Source organism: Mustela lutreola, chromosome 11 (genome assembly GCF_030435805.1).
Source record: "Mustela lutreola isolate mMusLut2 chromosome 11, mMusLut2.pri, whole genome shotgun sequence".
In the NCBI taxonomy this organism is placed as follows: domain Eukaryota; kingdom Metazoa; phylum Chordata; class Mammalia; order Carnivora; family Mustelidae; genus Mustela; species Mustela lutreola.
The window spans coordinates 26,638,559-26,653,460 of record NC_081300.1 but is presented as its reverse complement, the minus strand read 5'-3'; the positions used below and the strand labels follow the sequence as shown (position 1 = coordinate 26,653,460).

The 14,902-nt window shown below is 40.0% G+C and overlaps 1 protein-coding gene across 3 annotated transcripts in view; it reads right to left on the bottom strand.

The window, feature by feature from the left end:
- The window catches only part of PIAS2 (protein inhibitor of activated STAT 2), a 90,694-nt gene extending 77,701 nt beyond the window's left edge, over positions 1 to 12,993 (bottom strand). For 2 of the 3 annotated variants that reach the window (XM_059138785.1, XM_059138780.1), the window contains exon 1: positions 12,813 to 12,993. Coding sequence is in view for 2 of the 3 variants with exons in the window: in XM_059138780.1 (XP_058994763.1) it covers positions 12,813 to 12,836 (24 nt within the window). In the remaining variant the exon portion in view is untranslated. Of the gene's footprint in view, positions 1 to 1,325; positions 1,415 to 12,812 lie in introns of all 3 variants that reach the window. The other variant, XM_059138779.1, reaches the window with a different exon arrangement.
- Positions 12,994 to 14,902: the final 1,909 nt, after the last annotated feature.

Genomic DNA, 14,902 nt, shown 5'->3' with positions numbered 1-14,902 from the left:
CCAATTCAACAGGAAAATAAAAGCTTAAACTGTCATGTACTACCAACAATTTAAAATATATTTTAGAAATTAGTAAAACTGTAAGAGAAAACTGGGGGAAAAAAATGTTCTTCTAAAAGATTAACATCCAATCTTAACATCCAAGATTAATCTTCTAAAAGATTAACATCCATTAACATCTGCTCTCCAAAAACATATGGAAGATTTAAACAAAATTAACAAGCCTAACTACCAGACATATATAAAACTTTGTGCTTCCAACTGAAAAATCACATTCTCTCTAAGTACAAACAAGAACAAAAACTGACCGCAGTCTTAACAGATTTCAAAAGATCACTATCATACATATCATGCTTCCAAATTACAACACATTTACAAATCAATAACAAAAGAAACTCCCATGTTTGGAAAAAAAAACTTTTTAAAATAACTCAAAGAACTGACAATGAAAAACAGAAAAATACTCACAAGTGGAAAATAATGAAAACACTGCACATCAAAACTTGTGCGATGCAGGGAAAACAATGGAGACCTATGTTAAACACTGAAAATTAAAGAAAAAGGCATCCAACTTAAGAAATTAGAGACATAATAAAAATATGCCCCCCAAAAGCACAAATTAAATAAAAAGCAGAAAATAATGAAATGGAGGAAGGATACATTAAAGAGCATAAAAAAAAAACTGATCTCTGATAAGTCTTTAAAAAATTGGTAAGCTTTTAGTTTTTGAGAGATCAAGAGAAAAGGCATTAAAAGAAAAAAGACAAAAGGGACATCAAATACAAGTAATACAAAATTAGAGATTAACAACTTAATACCATAAATTCAAGAACATGAATGAAAAAGACAACTAACTTCCTATAAATATATAACCTACCAAAACTGGCTTGAAAATTGAAATCTTATAAGCATAGCAATTGAATCAGTGGTTAAGAAGTATCTCACAAAGAAAACACAGTCACAATTTTGTCAGGGAGTTCTAATCCTGCATAAATTCTTCCAGAAAAAGAAGAGCATATTTTTTTTAGGTCAATATTACTAATTTTAAGAAGTAAAAATCTTAAATTAACTATCTTCAGTTTGAGTCCAAAAATGAAAAAAGAGACAAATGAGGATTGACTTTATGCTTGAAACACACAAGTTTCACCCCATTAACAGGTTACAAAGGGAAAACATCATCATCTCAAAAAAATGCAGAGAAGGCTTTTGATAAAATTCAATATCCATTCATGACTTTTTTAAATTAGCAAACTAGTAATAGAAAGGAACATCCTTAACCTGAAAAGATTATCTACAATAAACCTACAGCAAGCATCATACTTAACTGTGAAACTTTGAAAGCATTCCCTTTAAAATCAGGAACAAGATCAGGAAGCCCCCATCACCGCTTCTATTCAACACTGTACTGGAGATCCTAGCCAGCACATTAAGACAAGAAAAAGAAAGAAAAAAAAGCATAAGAATTGGAAAGGAGGAAACAGAGAGGTCATTATTCACAGATAGGTCTATCTACACAAAAATCCAAAAGAATTCTATTGATAATTTATCACAATTAGGAGTAGAGCAAGGTTGTTACACAAAGTCAAAACTGTACTTCTATACACCAGCAAGGTAGAAAATATAATTATGAAAAGATACCATTTATGATTTGATACAAAAACAAAGTACCTAAAAATAAATCTAACAAAATATTTGCAATAGCTTAGTTGAGGAAAATTATAAAACTTTATGAAAGACATTGTAAAAGGCCTAAATAAATGGAGATTACAATGTTCACGGTTAAGAAACCTTAGTTCTCTCCAAAATTATTTATAGATTCAATGCATTTCCCATCAAAATCCCAACAGATCATGCATGTTTCTGTCTGTATAACTTAGGAAAATGATTTTAAAATTACAAAGGATCAAACAGCCAAGAAGTACCCTAAAGAACTATAAGGCAAGAAGAGTTGGCCTACTTCTTGTCCCTCAATGATTGAGTGGACTTTGAGACCAACCTTCCCTATGAAAATTTAGAAACTGAAGGTAATGTGAAAAACATCCATTTGAAGACATGAAGCACTATAAAAAGTTTCAAGGACCTGAGAGGCCAGTGCTGTGAAAAGAAGGGAAGTATAGAAAATGAAGTACAACATTTAATGGCTCTTTTCCCCTGCAAGTATCTGCCAGTGGAAAAAGGGCAATGGATAGGTGGAGAAGTCAAGATCTTTGAATACACTTATAGGGCTAAGGAAATGAGAAGATTATTTGAAAAATATAACCTGTAAGAGCTGTATCTGGGATATGTACTGAATTCCTATAAGCTAGCAGGAAAAAGACAGATAAACCAATATAAATGTGGGCAAAAAAATTGGCAAAGTCATGACACAAAAGATATCCAAATGGCCAACAGACATAGTAAAAGGGACTTAACATCATTACTCATTAAGAAAATACAAATTAAAACCACTAAATATTCACTAAAATGTTTAAAAAAGTGGACAAGAAAGAACATGAAGCAACTGGAACCCTATTTTGCCAGTGGAAGGGAATACACAAATTACAACAACATGCCAATAAATCTTGCAAACAAACTGAGGGGGAAAGACACAAAAAATATATACACCATACAGTTCCATTTATGTAAGTTTCAAAGAACAGACAAAACTAATCTAAGACCAGTATCAAGCCAGTACTATCTTTGAGGAGACAGAGGTTAGTCACTGGGAGGTAAGTAACTCTAGGGTCCTGGTGATGTTCTATTCTCTTCATCCACATTTGGTTATATTGAAAAAATTCACCCAGATGTATTCTCATGATCTACATATTTCCTACACAAATGCCCTATATCAACAGAAGTTTGTTTTTGTGGAAGTTGTTACAGAGTTGGGAGTATTAAGACAATGTGATGGTGCTGTCAGTGCAGATTAAAAGATAAGAATCCAGAAAACAACAATAACAAAAAAAAAGAATCCAGAAAACACAGACAGATTCAATTATAGAACTATTAAAATTAGTAAGAAAAAAGGTTTTTTAAACCTACTACAAACATGGACAAGAGACACGAAACAGGTAAGAGAATCTCAGAAGAGCGAAGAGAATATTAATAAGCATAATAAAAGATGCTCACTTTCATAACCAAAGGGAAAAATTAAAAACCATCAAGTGAAATTTTTACTCAGTCGCAAAAACATTCAGTGTGATCAAAGTGTTAGCAAGAAAGCGAGTAATGAAAACTTCTACATTGTTGGAAAGAGTAAATACTGATACAATCCTTTTTGGAAAATAATCTGACCTCATCTAGTCAGACACACATATCCTTAAATCCCAGCAATTCTACTCCTAGAACTTCTGCAGTGAAACATACAAATATTTACATTAAATGAAATCAATAAAAAATTACAAATAGTGTCAAATCAGTGCAGATTAAGTTTATAGAATTTTTCTTTATTTGCATTTTCAGCATATTCTGTGGTTCAGAAGTTTGGATAAAAAATTTGGTGACCTGTGATAGAAAAAAAAGGAAACTACACAAATTTCCAACAAGAGAAATGATAAACTGGTATTCATACAATGGAAAATTAAAAACGATAATAAACAAAAAAAATACAGCATCATTCCATTTGTATAAAATTTTTATGTACATAAAAATTTAGATATATAGATATAATATAATTCTGTATGTCTACATGGTGTGGGTAAAATCAGTATGAAAAAGATAGATGGCCCAATATAAAAATGGGCAAAAAAAAATTTGGCAAAGCCAAATACACAAACCATGATTATAATAAAAGAGAACTGTCTCAAGAGATCTTTTTAAAGGAATTAGCATCCTCAGAGACTTCAAGGTATTTTTCCCCATAAACTAAGAACAAGTTGTTATTGAAAAGAAGAAAAAAATAAAGCTTCTACAAACTAAAAATATAATCACTGAAATAAATTCTGCAGAAGAGTTTAAAGACAAAAATCAAGGAAATCCTCAGATATAAACAAATACATGTCAATCTAGAAGTCCAACTTTCACCCCTGAAGTCTCAAAGAAAACAGAAAAGAGGGAAAAAAGTAATCAAAGAAATAAAAGCTATTTCCCATAACTGAAAAGACTCTTAGAGCTAAAATGTTACCCCCCGCAAGAATGAAAAAAAGGTTTACAACTAGACACATTTCACAAAATACCAAAGATAAAAAGATCACCACAAAGATTTTAAACAAGGTGACTACAAGGATAACTACCAGATTTGTAATGCAACTCTATTAGCAACACTGGTGTTTTAAGTTCCTAGGGCAAAGCTTTCAAAATTCAGTAGGAAAAACTGATTACCAAAATATATAATTCTACATCTAAACCTCCAATCAGGAACAAAGGCAAGTCATTCTCAGACAATGAAGGAATTAGATGTTTATCACATGTCCATACTAAAACAACTACTCAAGATTATATTCCAGTAATATCAAAAATGGAATTTAAAAAAGACAAGGGATTCAAGCAAAAGACCTAATCCAGGTGCAATATAATCCCAGGATGACAGCTGTATAGCAGATCTAGAAAGCAAGCTGCCCAAATTTGAAAAGAAAGGTTGAGAGCTCCAGAAAAACCCTTCACCAAGAAAAGTTGAATGGTTACATATGAGAACACACTATAATATTAAATTTAAAAAATAATTTCCATGAATTCTCCTCACTCAAGCAAGACTCTATTACATTTCTCCTTTGAGAAGCACAGGGGTAGTAACAGAAGTTCCTCTATAGTTCCAAGTGATGTGGTTTCACAGTGACTAATATTTCTATCAGGATACATACTACAAAGGGAGGTCCAAAACTCAATTTCTAGAATCCTCCCACAGAAGCACAGAAAAGTTTAGAAGTGTTATAAACCATAATATAAATGCTAAAATCTTGACAGTGCAATAAAAAATGAAGGCTGGAAGTAAATGAAGACTGGAGGTAGAAGAAACAAAGGGAAATAGATGGGTACTAAATTCTCTGTGAGACTGGGAACTGAAGAGATACTGCCTAAAATTGATAGGTCAAGAAACAGAAGTTTAACTATTAAAAAAAGTTAATAACTAACAGCAAAATTAGGAACAAAAATGTAACTGGTAGAAGACAAAGACGGCCAGACACAATGAAAAGGTGCTCAACATCACTCATCAGGAAAATGCAAGTCAAAACTACAATAAAATATCACCTCACACCTCTCAGAATGGCTAAAATCAATAACACAAGAAACAACAGGTGTTGGCAAGTATGTGGTATATGGGGGACCCTCTGACACTCTTAGTCGGAATGCAAACTAGGGCAGCCACTCTGGAAAACAGTATGGAAGTTCCTCAAAAAGATAAAAATAGAACTAATCTACGAATCAGCAGTTGCACTAGGTTTTTGCCCCAAAAATATAAAAATACTAATTCAAAGGAATACATGCACCCAGTATTCATAGCAGTATTATCTACAATAGCGAAATTACAGAAGCAGTCCAAGTGTCCATCAATAGATGAATGGACAAAGACGTGGTGTGCATGTACACACACACACACACACACACAGGAATATTACTCAGCCATAAAACAGAATGAAATCTTGACACTTGCAATGACAGAGTTGGAGCTAGAGAGTACATGCTAAGCAAAATAAGTCAGAGAAAAGACACATACCATATGATTTCATTTGTCAATTTAAGAAACAAAACAAACAAGCAAAGGGGAAAGAAAGAGAAACTGGGCAAATCAAGAAACAGACTTTTAACTATATTTAACAGAGGGTTAACAGAGGAGAGCTGGAGTGGGGGGATGGGTGAACTAGGTGATGGGGATTAAAGTGGGCACTTGGGATATGCACTGCCTGATGTAAAGAAGCACTGAATCACTAAATTGTATGCCTGAAACTAGTATAACACTGTACATTAACTGGAATTTAAAACTTTAAAAAAATAATAAAAAGTATAACTAGTACAAATCAGTATGCTAGGAAAAGTGGAAAACATAATGATCTAAACTTCTTATCTACTAGAGTCAAGCAGAAGACACTGCTCAGAGTTTAAAGAAAAATCAAGATACAGAAAAATATGTGGGGTTTCTGAGTTTGGGAACTAGCCTAAAGAGAAAAACTAAAAACAGAAATACCCAAGCATGGTTAAAAGGCAGTTAGCTATATCAGGAGTGGAATCTACTGGGAAAGAAAGGAAGGGCTTTTATTTTTCCTTCTGAATTTTCCTGAATTACCTGCAGAGGTATTGCTTTCATTTGGGAAAAACATTGAGGAATGGTGATAAGAATAAAAATTATTATTAAAACCATTTTCCAGGGGTGCCTGAGTGGCTCAGTCAATTAAACTTCCAACTCTTGATTTCAGCTCAGGTCATGATCTCAGGGTCTTGAGAACAGGCCCCTACTGCAGCTCCAGTCTCAGCATGGGGCGTGCTTGGGATTCTCTCTCTCCATCTGTCTCTGCCTCTCTTTCTGCTCATGCACTTGTACGAGTGCATGCTCGCGCGTGCGCGCTCTCTCTCTCTATCAAACTAAAGAAACCTTCAAAGACATAAATAAAAACATTTTCCAGGTTAGTGCGCCTGGGTGGCTCGGTCATTTAAGCTTCTGACTCTTGATTTGGCTCAGGTCATGATGTCAGGGTTGTGGGATTGAGCCCTGTGTCAGGCTCTGCACTGAGCATGGAGTGTGGAACCTGCTTAGGATTCTCTTTCCCTTTCCTTCTCTTCCCCCTTGTGTGCACGCATTGGTGCATGTGCATGTGTACACACACACACTTTCAATAAATTTTTTTTTAATTTTTTCCAGGTTAAAGAAAAAGTGAAATAATTTGGCCAAAGTCAGTCAATAACCATGCAAAAACAACCTTCTGCAATGTAATCAAGAACAGCTTTTACTGACCTATATGAATAATCAAATGGAGAGGTCTGAATGTCCATGTTAGATTTACATTGTTCTCTGCAAAGTCACAAAAACTCTTATTTGTTTCAAACCACTTTTCCAAAAAAAAGTCGAGGAAAAAAAGCCACATTACCAGGGGTGGAGGTTCAATGTAAACATTCATAGAGAATAGTTCAGACTATGATACCCATTGATTCCACATATCACTTTTATTTCAACTGTGTAATTTCTTAAATTCAGGTACTTGAAAAAGAGACTAGCTCTAAGTATAACTCAAGGGAGAAAGAATCATACTTCAACAAATAATGTGTGAAAGTGGATATCCATATGCAAAAGAAGTTCAATCCCTACCTCACACCATCAACAAAAATGGATCAACAACCTAAATGTTAAAAACTAGAACTACAAATATAAACACTTATATGAAAACGACATAAATCTTTATGACACTGAATTAAGCAATGACTTATCAAAATCACATGCAAGAAAAAATTTATAAACTAAATTTTGTCAAAATTTAAAAAAAATTTTGTGCTTCAAAGTATATTATGGAAAAAGTGAAAAGACAGTCCATAAAATGAATAAAATATTTGCAAACCATATATCTGATGAATACTTGAACTTAAAAGAAAGTTTAAAAATGGGCAAAAGATTTGAGTAGACATTTTCCCAAAGAAAATATACAAATACCCAATAAGCAAAAGCAAAGATACTCAACAACATTAATCACCAGGTAAATGCAAATCAAAACAATGAAATCCACTTTACACCCGTGTGTGAGGATATGGAGAAATTAGGACTCTTATAACTACTAGTAGAAATGTAAAATGTAGTAGTTTGGGGAAAGTTTGACAGTTCCCCAAACACTTAAACAGAGTTATCACATGTACCCAGTAATGCCATCCCTAGGTAACTACCCAAAATAACCAAAAACATATGTCCACACAAAACTTATACACAGATGAATGTTCATACTAGCCAAAGAGTACAAACAACCCAAATACACATAAACTCATGAATAAACAAAATGTGGTATACTCCATACAATGGAATATTATTCAGCCATAAAAAGGAAAAAACACTACCACATGTTGCAACATGTACCTTGAAAAGGTATGTTAAGAATGAGATGGTGGTGATGCTTACACAACTCTGTGAATAGACCAAAGCCATTTTAAAAGGCTGAATTTTATGGTATGTAAATTACATCTCAATAAAAAAATTTTAAAAATAAAGTAACTAAGATCCAATCCAGAAAAATAAAGGCAAAATGCTAAAAAAAAGAGAAACACCTGAAGAATGTAATATTTAGAACAGTCTTAGAAATGTCTTAGAAAAGACATTCATGGAGGGAGGCCACAGACCTAAGGTACAAACAAATGCAAAGGCATCTACCACAGCTAAGAATACCTTCGCTTACTATTTTAAATTATCCATTTAAGTTAAATACTGAGTTTGGAACGTGCTTTCACAGACAGGATCTCAAGTGAAGTTGTGTCCTGAAATTTCAGTTATGTCCACTCAAGACTTTGAATCATATGGTAGATTCAGTTGCATCTATCTTATCTATTAGTCTATTTCCTCGTCCAATAGTTGAGGAGCATGAAGGATGAAGAACTCTAACCTCACGCCTCCCCCCCATTAACTTCCTATTCTCCCTCTATATCCTAACAGCACCCAAAGCTACCAGAATGGCAAGTCCTGCTATGTGTAAAGAACCAAACATCCACGCCTTCTAGGCAGAAAATCTTCTGTTATAGAATTACTTAAGACTCAGCATAAAAGCTCTTCTGCATTTGGTTTGCCAGTATCTATTAAGAAAGTTACGATTACTCACTCTCTTTCACTAGCCCACAAACTGAGACTGCACACCCATTCACTCTTGTTCTCTGACACACATGGAGATAATAAACGCAATGCACAAAAGGAAGGGGATGAGGAATGCAGGAGAGAAGGAGAGAGAATCTTTAAAGGAAAAAAAAAATGTTACCGCAACAGATCCCTCCTCCATCTCCATAATTCAGTGGTGAGAAGTAAGGAGAGTAGATTAACCAGGTTAAATAATAGCAGGAACCTTTTTAAGAACTGCCAAAAGACTGCATCAACAGCCCACAGTATACAATTATGCAACTGGAGGAGAAAGACAAGGGTAAAAAAGCCACTCTGGGGGATGCCTGGATAGCTCGGTCAATTAAATGTCCCACTCTTGATTTTGACTCAGGTTATGATCTCAGGGTCATGAGACTGAGCCCCATGTGGAGCTGTGCACTCATCAGGGAGTCTGCTTGAGATTCTCTCTCCCTCTGCCCTTCCACCCGGTCCACCCCCACCCTGGCACTCGAATGCAAGCTCACTCTCTAAAATAAAACATCATTTAAAAAAAAAAAAGCCACTCTGGTGGCTTTTCTGAACTTCAGAACCCCAACTATTCTGCCTCTGCTCCATCCCTGTGCTTAGCTCTGACAGAGACTATTTCGTAGGGAGAAAGGAGGGTGGCAGTGACAGAGGTCCCAGTCATCAGACCTTATGAGCTCGCCCCAAGTTAATTCACAACTAGTTAATTTACAAATTAATTCAGAAACTTCTACCAACATAAAAGCTATATACAACCAACCACTGAATTGAATAATTTCTTCTCCAGCATCTTGAAAGCTTTGAATACATGATGTGTTATCATAATCATCCTTGACTACTCAGCCCACAATTTCCACTTCAGAGAACTTACCCCTTCCTTTCCCCCAACCCATCAAGATAATCTCATGAGTCAAGTTTTTGTGCTAGGACTCTAAGCTTCTGGCCACAGATGTGGTGCCAGATGATTAGAATAGAAGAGGACCCTCAGCTAAGCTCAGCCAGTCAGATCTCCTCTCTCAGAAGAACTAGATGAAAGGTGTGCTGGTATTCTATTAAAATGAAAGCAGCAAAGTACAGGGTTGCCATATTCTGCTATGACCGGACAAGACCTCTAGCATTGGCTTACATAGCAGTCTCAAAAACTAAAATCATCTGGCGACCTCTTAAGGTTCCACAGGAGTTGCCTCATCAAATAACCCCCACCCCCACCCTAAGCTTACAAAGCAAAGGCACAGGAGTCACCAATGCACAGTGGGGATGACCTTTCCCAGAATTCCTGACCTCCAGTACAGGAGATGGCATCACCAGCCAGAAGTGACCTGCTCTGGTTATACAAGCCCCCAGGGAGTAGCCCCAAATGATAATGGATAAAGATACTGGAAATACTCTCAGCAGCAGTATGGGCAGCCAAATATGTGACATCCAGGTCGGCTATTTCCTCTACTGCCAAGTTAGTCAACAAACTAATGCTGGCCCTTTTTCCTCGTCCTTCAATTTACTTGACGATCTCTCTGAGCCTCACAGAATATATTCTGAGGCAGAGACCATTTAGAATGTCCTGCATGTTTCTTCCTCTTTCCCTCCTTTCTAATTAGATTTTCAGCCAGCTGTCCTGTTTCCCCTCCAGTATTATATATCACATAAGAAGGACACCGGCTATTTATCATTGTTTAGTTCACAGATCCCAGGCTGATGGCTAGCAGCACCACATGAACCTGAAGGAAACTACAGAGCAGGACAGTTTGGACTCTGGATAGCTATCATCAACATCATTGTCACTGTTTGAAATGAGGGCAGGGCACGGAGACTGTTCATCTTTAAATGTAGAAGATGCTGCTGAGCAGCTAAAGCGAAGACTGGGGTGGATAACTCTTTTCCAGCATCCATCTGCACACCCCTTCCCTCCTCTGCAAACTCTTCCCAGTCACTCTCTGTTGGGCACCTTATGTGAACTATGAGGGAGGGGCCATCTTCCATCAAGTGCAGGGAGAAGCAAAGAGAGCTGATTTACAGAAAGAGATGAAGTGACACACAAAACAACCTGTAGGGGGCAAGGGTGGGGGGGGGGGAAAGGGGAGGCGGAAGGGAGGTGGGGAAAGATAAAAGAGGAGAGAGGAGAGTGGAAAAGAGGGAAGGGACAGGTACACCCAAAGAGAAAAAAGCATCTTTGGTTTCCAACCACTTTGCAGTTCCTGGTTCCACCAGAACTTCAGCACTGCCTGCCTTCTCTGCCCTAGACTGGTAAATAAATCCTCCTTTTTTTTTCCTTTTTTAAAAGATTTTATTTATTTGACAGAGAGAGACACAACAAGAGAGGGAACACTAGCAGGGGGAGTGGGAGATGGAGAAGCAGGCTTCCCACAGAGCAGGAAGCCCAGATGGTGCCAGGCTGGATCCCAGGACCCTGGGATCATGACCTGAGCCGAAGGCAGACACCCAACGACTGAGCAAACAGGCGCCCCTTAAATCCTCCCTTTTTATTAAGCTTTGACCAGCAACATTTATAAAAGTCTAATGGAAGTCTTGGAAACATTTTCATCAACAAAAAACCTTGGAAGAGAATAAACTATATAGAGATGTTACTATGCAAAATGAAGAGGATACTGCAGGTTAAAAAAAAAATGTTTTTTCTTAAATTTAATTTCAACATTCAGTCTCCTCAACCAATCCCTGAACCTAATGCATTCATTTATACAGCTGAGGCTCAGGCCTGCTTGTTTCAAAGCTCCACAGGTGTTAAAAAAGCTCCATGCTCTGAGACATTAAAACTCCTACACTTACCAATATGATTACCCTTTTTACCTACTATAATGGTTCTCTGTATAAACTAATATAGAGCATAAAATGCACTAATGTACCATTCTTTTTGAAACAACAGAAGGGAAAATAGCAGGTATTACGCAAATTATAACCCATTCTCCCTTTAGATCAGAATCACCAATGCGTCCTTTTGCTGAGGTCCATCGTACCAGCCAGGTGAACAGTCAACATCCTTCCCCACTCCAACCCTCGCGGAAAAAAACAATAAATATACAAAACTGAATATTTTACCAGATTCTTCTTATTTCAAAAAAGTAACCCTAACACCATACGTCTGTTACGCAAAAGGACTGCCTTTAATTTCAAGTTCACATTCATCTCTACTTTGACTTTTCTTTTAAATCAGGGTTTCCGTCCTTAAATATTCCATTTCTGTCGCCAGTAACTCAGCGATCCATAAAAAATAAAGCCTATTCGTTGACCACCGTTTAGTTTCAATTGAGGACTCTGAAGGTTATCAGCCCAGGGAAAAACATCTTTTCCGTTCTACCCCCAGCACACCCATTGTTAAGCCTCTACTATACAAAGATATCAACAATAAAGTTGTGACCTTGTTCTCAGACTAGAAAGAAAAATGCTTTCCCTCGAGCAAAACGAGTTCACAAACCTCATGACAACACGGCCTTTGCGGGTGTCTTAACCACAGCACTGAGAAAATATCAAGGTTTAAGGTCGATTATTAAAGGCAGCGCTCCCCAGAGACCACGCTTCTCTTCAAGAGGAAGCACTGGTAGGAGAAAGGGGCCTTTCTTGTGACAGATCTCACTAAACGGTAGCATCAGCCATAAGAGAGAGGATTCCTAAACGCAACTTCACGTTTCAGAAAACAGGCTCCCACCAAGTGAGTAACGTGTAGACTTCTGAATCGCCGCACACACACACACACAAACACACACACACCCCATGAAGGTGGAAAAGCAAATCACGCTTCCTACTTCAGCCCTTACACCAGAAAGTCGGGTCCCCACGAGCCCCTCCCGACGGCGGCCCCCGCCCCACGCCAGGTGTGCGGACCCCCCGCGGGACCCACCGGCCGCTCGCCGGGGCCCCAGGCCCGCCGCCCCCGCGCGGCCCAGGCGTCCTCCGCCGCCTGGCTCCCCTCCCCCGCCCGCGACGGCCCGGGCGGGCGCCCGCTCGCACTCGGGCCGGGGCTCCCGGCTCCGACAACCGGTCCCAGCGAAACAAGAAGGTGGCGGCCGGCGACGCTGCGGCTTCCCCGCTTCCCCTCCCCTCCCCCGCGGCCTCTACTCCCCACTCCCGCGCCCCCGCTTACCCTCAACTCCTCGAAATCCGCCATTTTACACCACCCGCGGGCACCGCCGCCGATGCCGCCACAGCACCCCCTCCCGCTGCCGCCAACGACGCCGCCGCCACCACGGCCGCCGCCGCCGCCTCCAGCACCATCCTGCACTGGGCGCCGCTGAAGACGCCGCGGCCGCCGCCGCCGCCGCCGCTGCCGCCGGACCTGTCACGTGACCGGCGCGGGAGCTCCGCCCCCAGCGCGCGCGGGCCCCGCCCTCCGGCGCCCACCGGGCCCACACGGCCCACACGGCCCACCACCTTCCGCCCACGTCTTCCGCCCGGGCTCGCGGCGCGCCGCGTTCGCTGCGCGTCAGCTCCCGCCCTCTCCCGCGGCCTGCCGGCCTCCCGCACGCCTTTAGGCGCCGGGCCTGTGACGGTGCCCCCTGTCCCGCGCGGTGCCTGCCTCCCCTGGAAGCGCCGGCGCGACTGCGGCGTTACCCGCCGGCCTGGAGGAGGGCCTGGCCCGGGGGAGTGGCGAAGACGACGAAGAGGTGGCCGGGACTCCTGACAGCAACATTTCGGGAAAATTCTAACGGTGCTCTTCCACACGGTGGCTGTAGCTGGAGGAAAGCAGCCGCACATAAAACCATCCCCAGAGTAGTGGCGGAACAATCTAAATGTGGGTGTTGGGTAAGCTATTGTTCCGGTCTAATGGAGCAGGATGGGTGAGACCTCTTTGGTTTGGGAATATCGTCCGCGTACTAACCCGGCTGATTCCTTCTGACTTTGAAGGGCGCCTGAATGTCATGGAGTGCGGAGTTGAGAGAGTTGGGCGGTGGAACTGGGGAGCCGTGAAATAAGAGAGCGAAAACAGAGTGCTCGGGAGAACCCTGGTTTTTTAAAAAGCCGAAGGGTCAGGGAAATCAGATAGCTGGGAAAGATGAAATGCCAAGGGCAGAAGAGATGGAAGGGTGCTGGATGGCACCGCCGACGTGCTGATAAAGGTTGGGAGAAGATGCTGAGTCAAGCTGCTCAGAAAATTCCACCGGACCAAAGCCAGGGTTCAGATTTCCTTGAAGAGGGGGATGAAACCCACCCACGAAAGAACTTTAAAACAATGCGATTCGCAAGGTCCTGTTTGATTTGGTTCCTACCTACTGCCTCTTCCCAGCCCTGTTTGTTTCATGAATAAAAGAATGAATGAACAATATCTAGTTTCCAGTGCTGGCTCTCTACCATTAACTTTGTGGTCTTAGCTTGGCTTAATCTTAGCTTATTCTCCTTGTGAATTGGGAGCTTTGAAGGGAATATAATACAACCCTTGCACCAAGAAGCTTACAAGACCTAAATGGGACCAAGATGAACACAAACTAAGCGGGGCATGGCCTCACTGAGACTTGTTTGTAGTATTCATTGTAGGGGCTGGGTAGGTTTGACTGCAGAGTTCTAACTGCTGCCTCAGATCATAACCCAATCATAACATGTCCCATGTCCTCCTTGCCACAGTAATTACATCAGAGCTGAACCTGTAAATGCAACTACAGCTACAGGGCGTTTCCAGGCTTTGCCAATTAAATCAAGTATGGGCCCATTTATTCAGTGATTAGAGGTGAGAGATGAGGAGACCGTCTAGCTTGTGGAGTGTTATAACCATTTTGCTAAAATGAGGGGCCAGCCTGAGAACCAACCCATCTCATGGGTAAGAATCTCCCCCAAAATTCCAGAATTAACTTTGACTTGTCAGTTTTCTTAAGCCAATGCCTTTCTGTTACTGTTTTAGATAGTTTTCCATAGGTTTTCTATTAGTAGCACCTGAAATAGAATGCTACCTTGTCTGCCTGCACCAGATTACTAATTTGGCATCTTTTCTAAACTACTCTAACATTCATTCAATGTTTGTTTAGTGGAAAGCCTGAGTAGTAAAGAGTGAAGGGGATGCTTGCCTCTTTACTGTCACGAACAGTCCAGCTCTGGTCTAAATTTGTATATCCTACTCTTGAGATAGAAATCTCTGCACTTAGTTGAATCTAACTTCCTTATAGTGTGGCATGAAATGTTCTTATAGCAGAGTTGGGGAGGAGGGAGGTGTAATAATCTCACCACCACTTTAAACCACATACC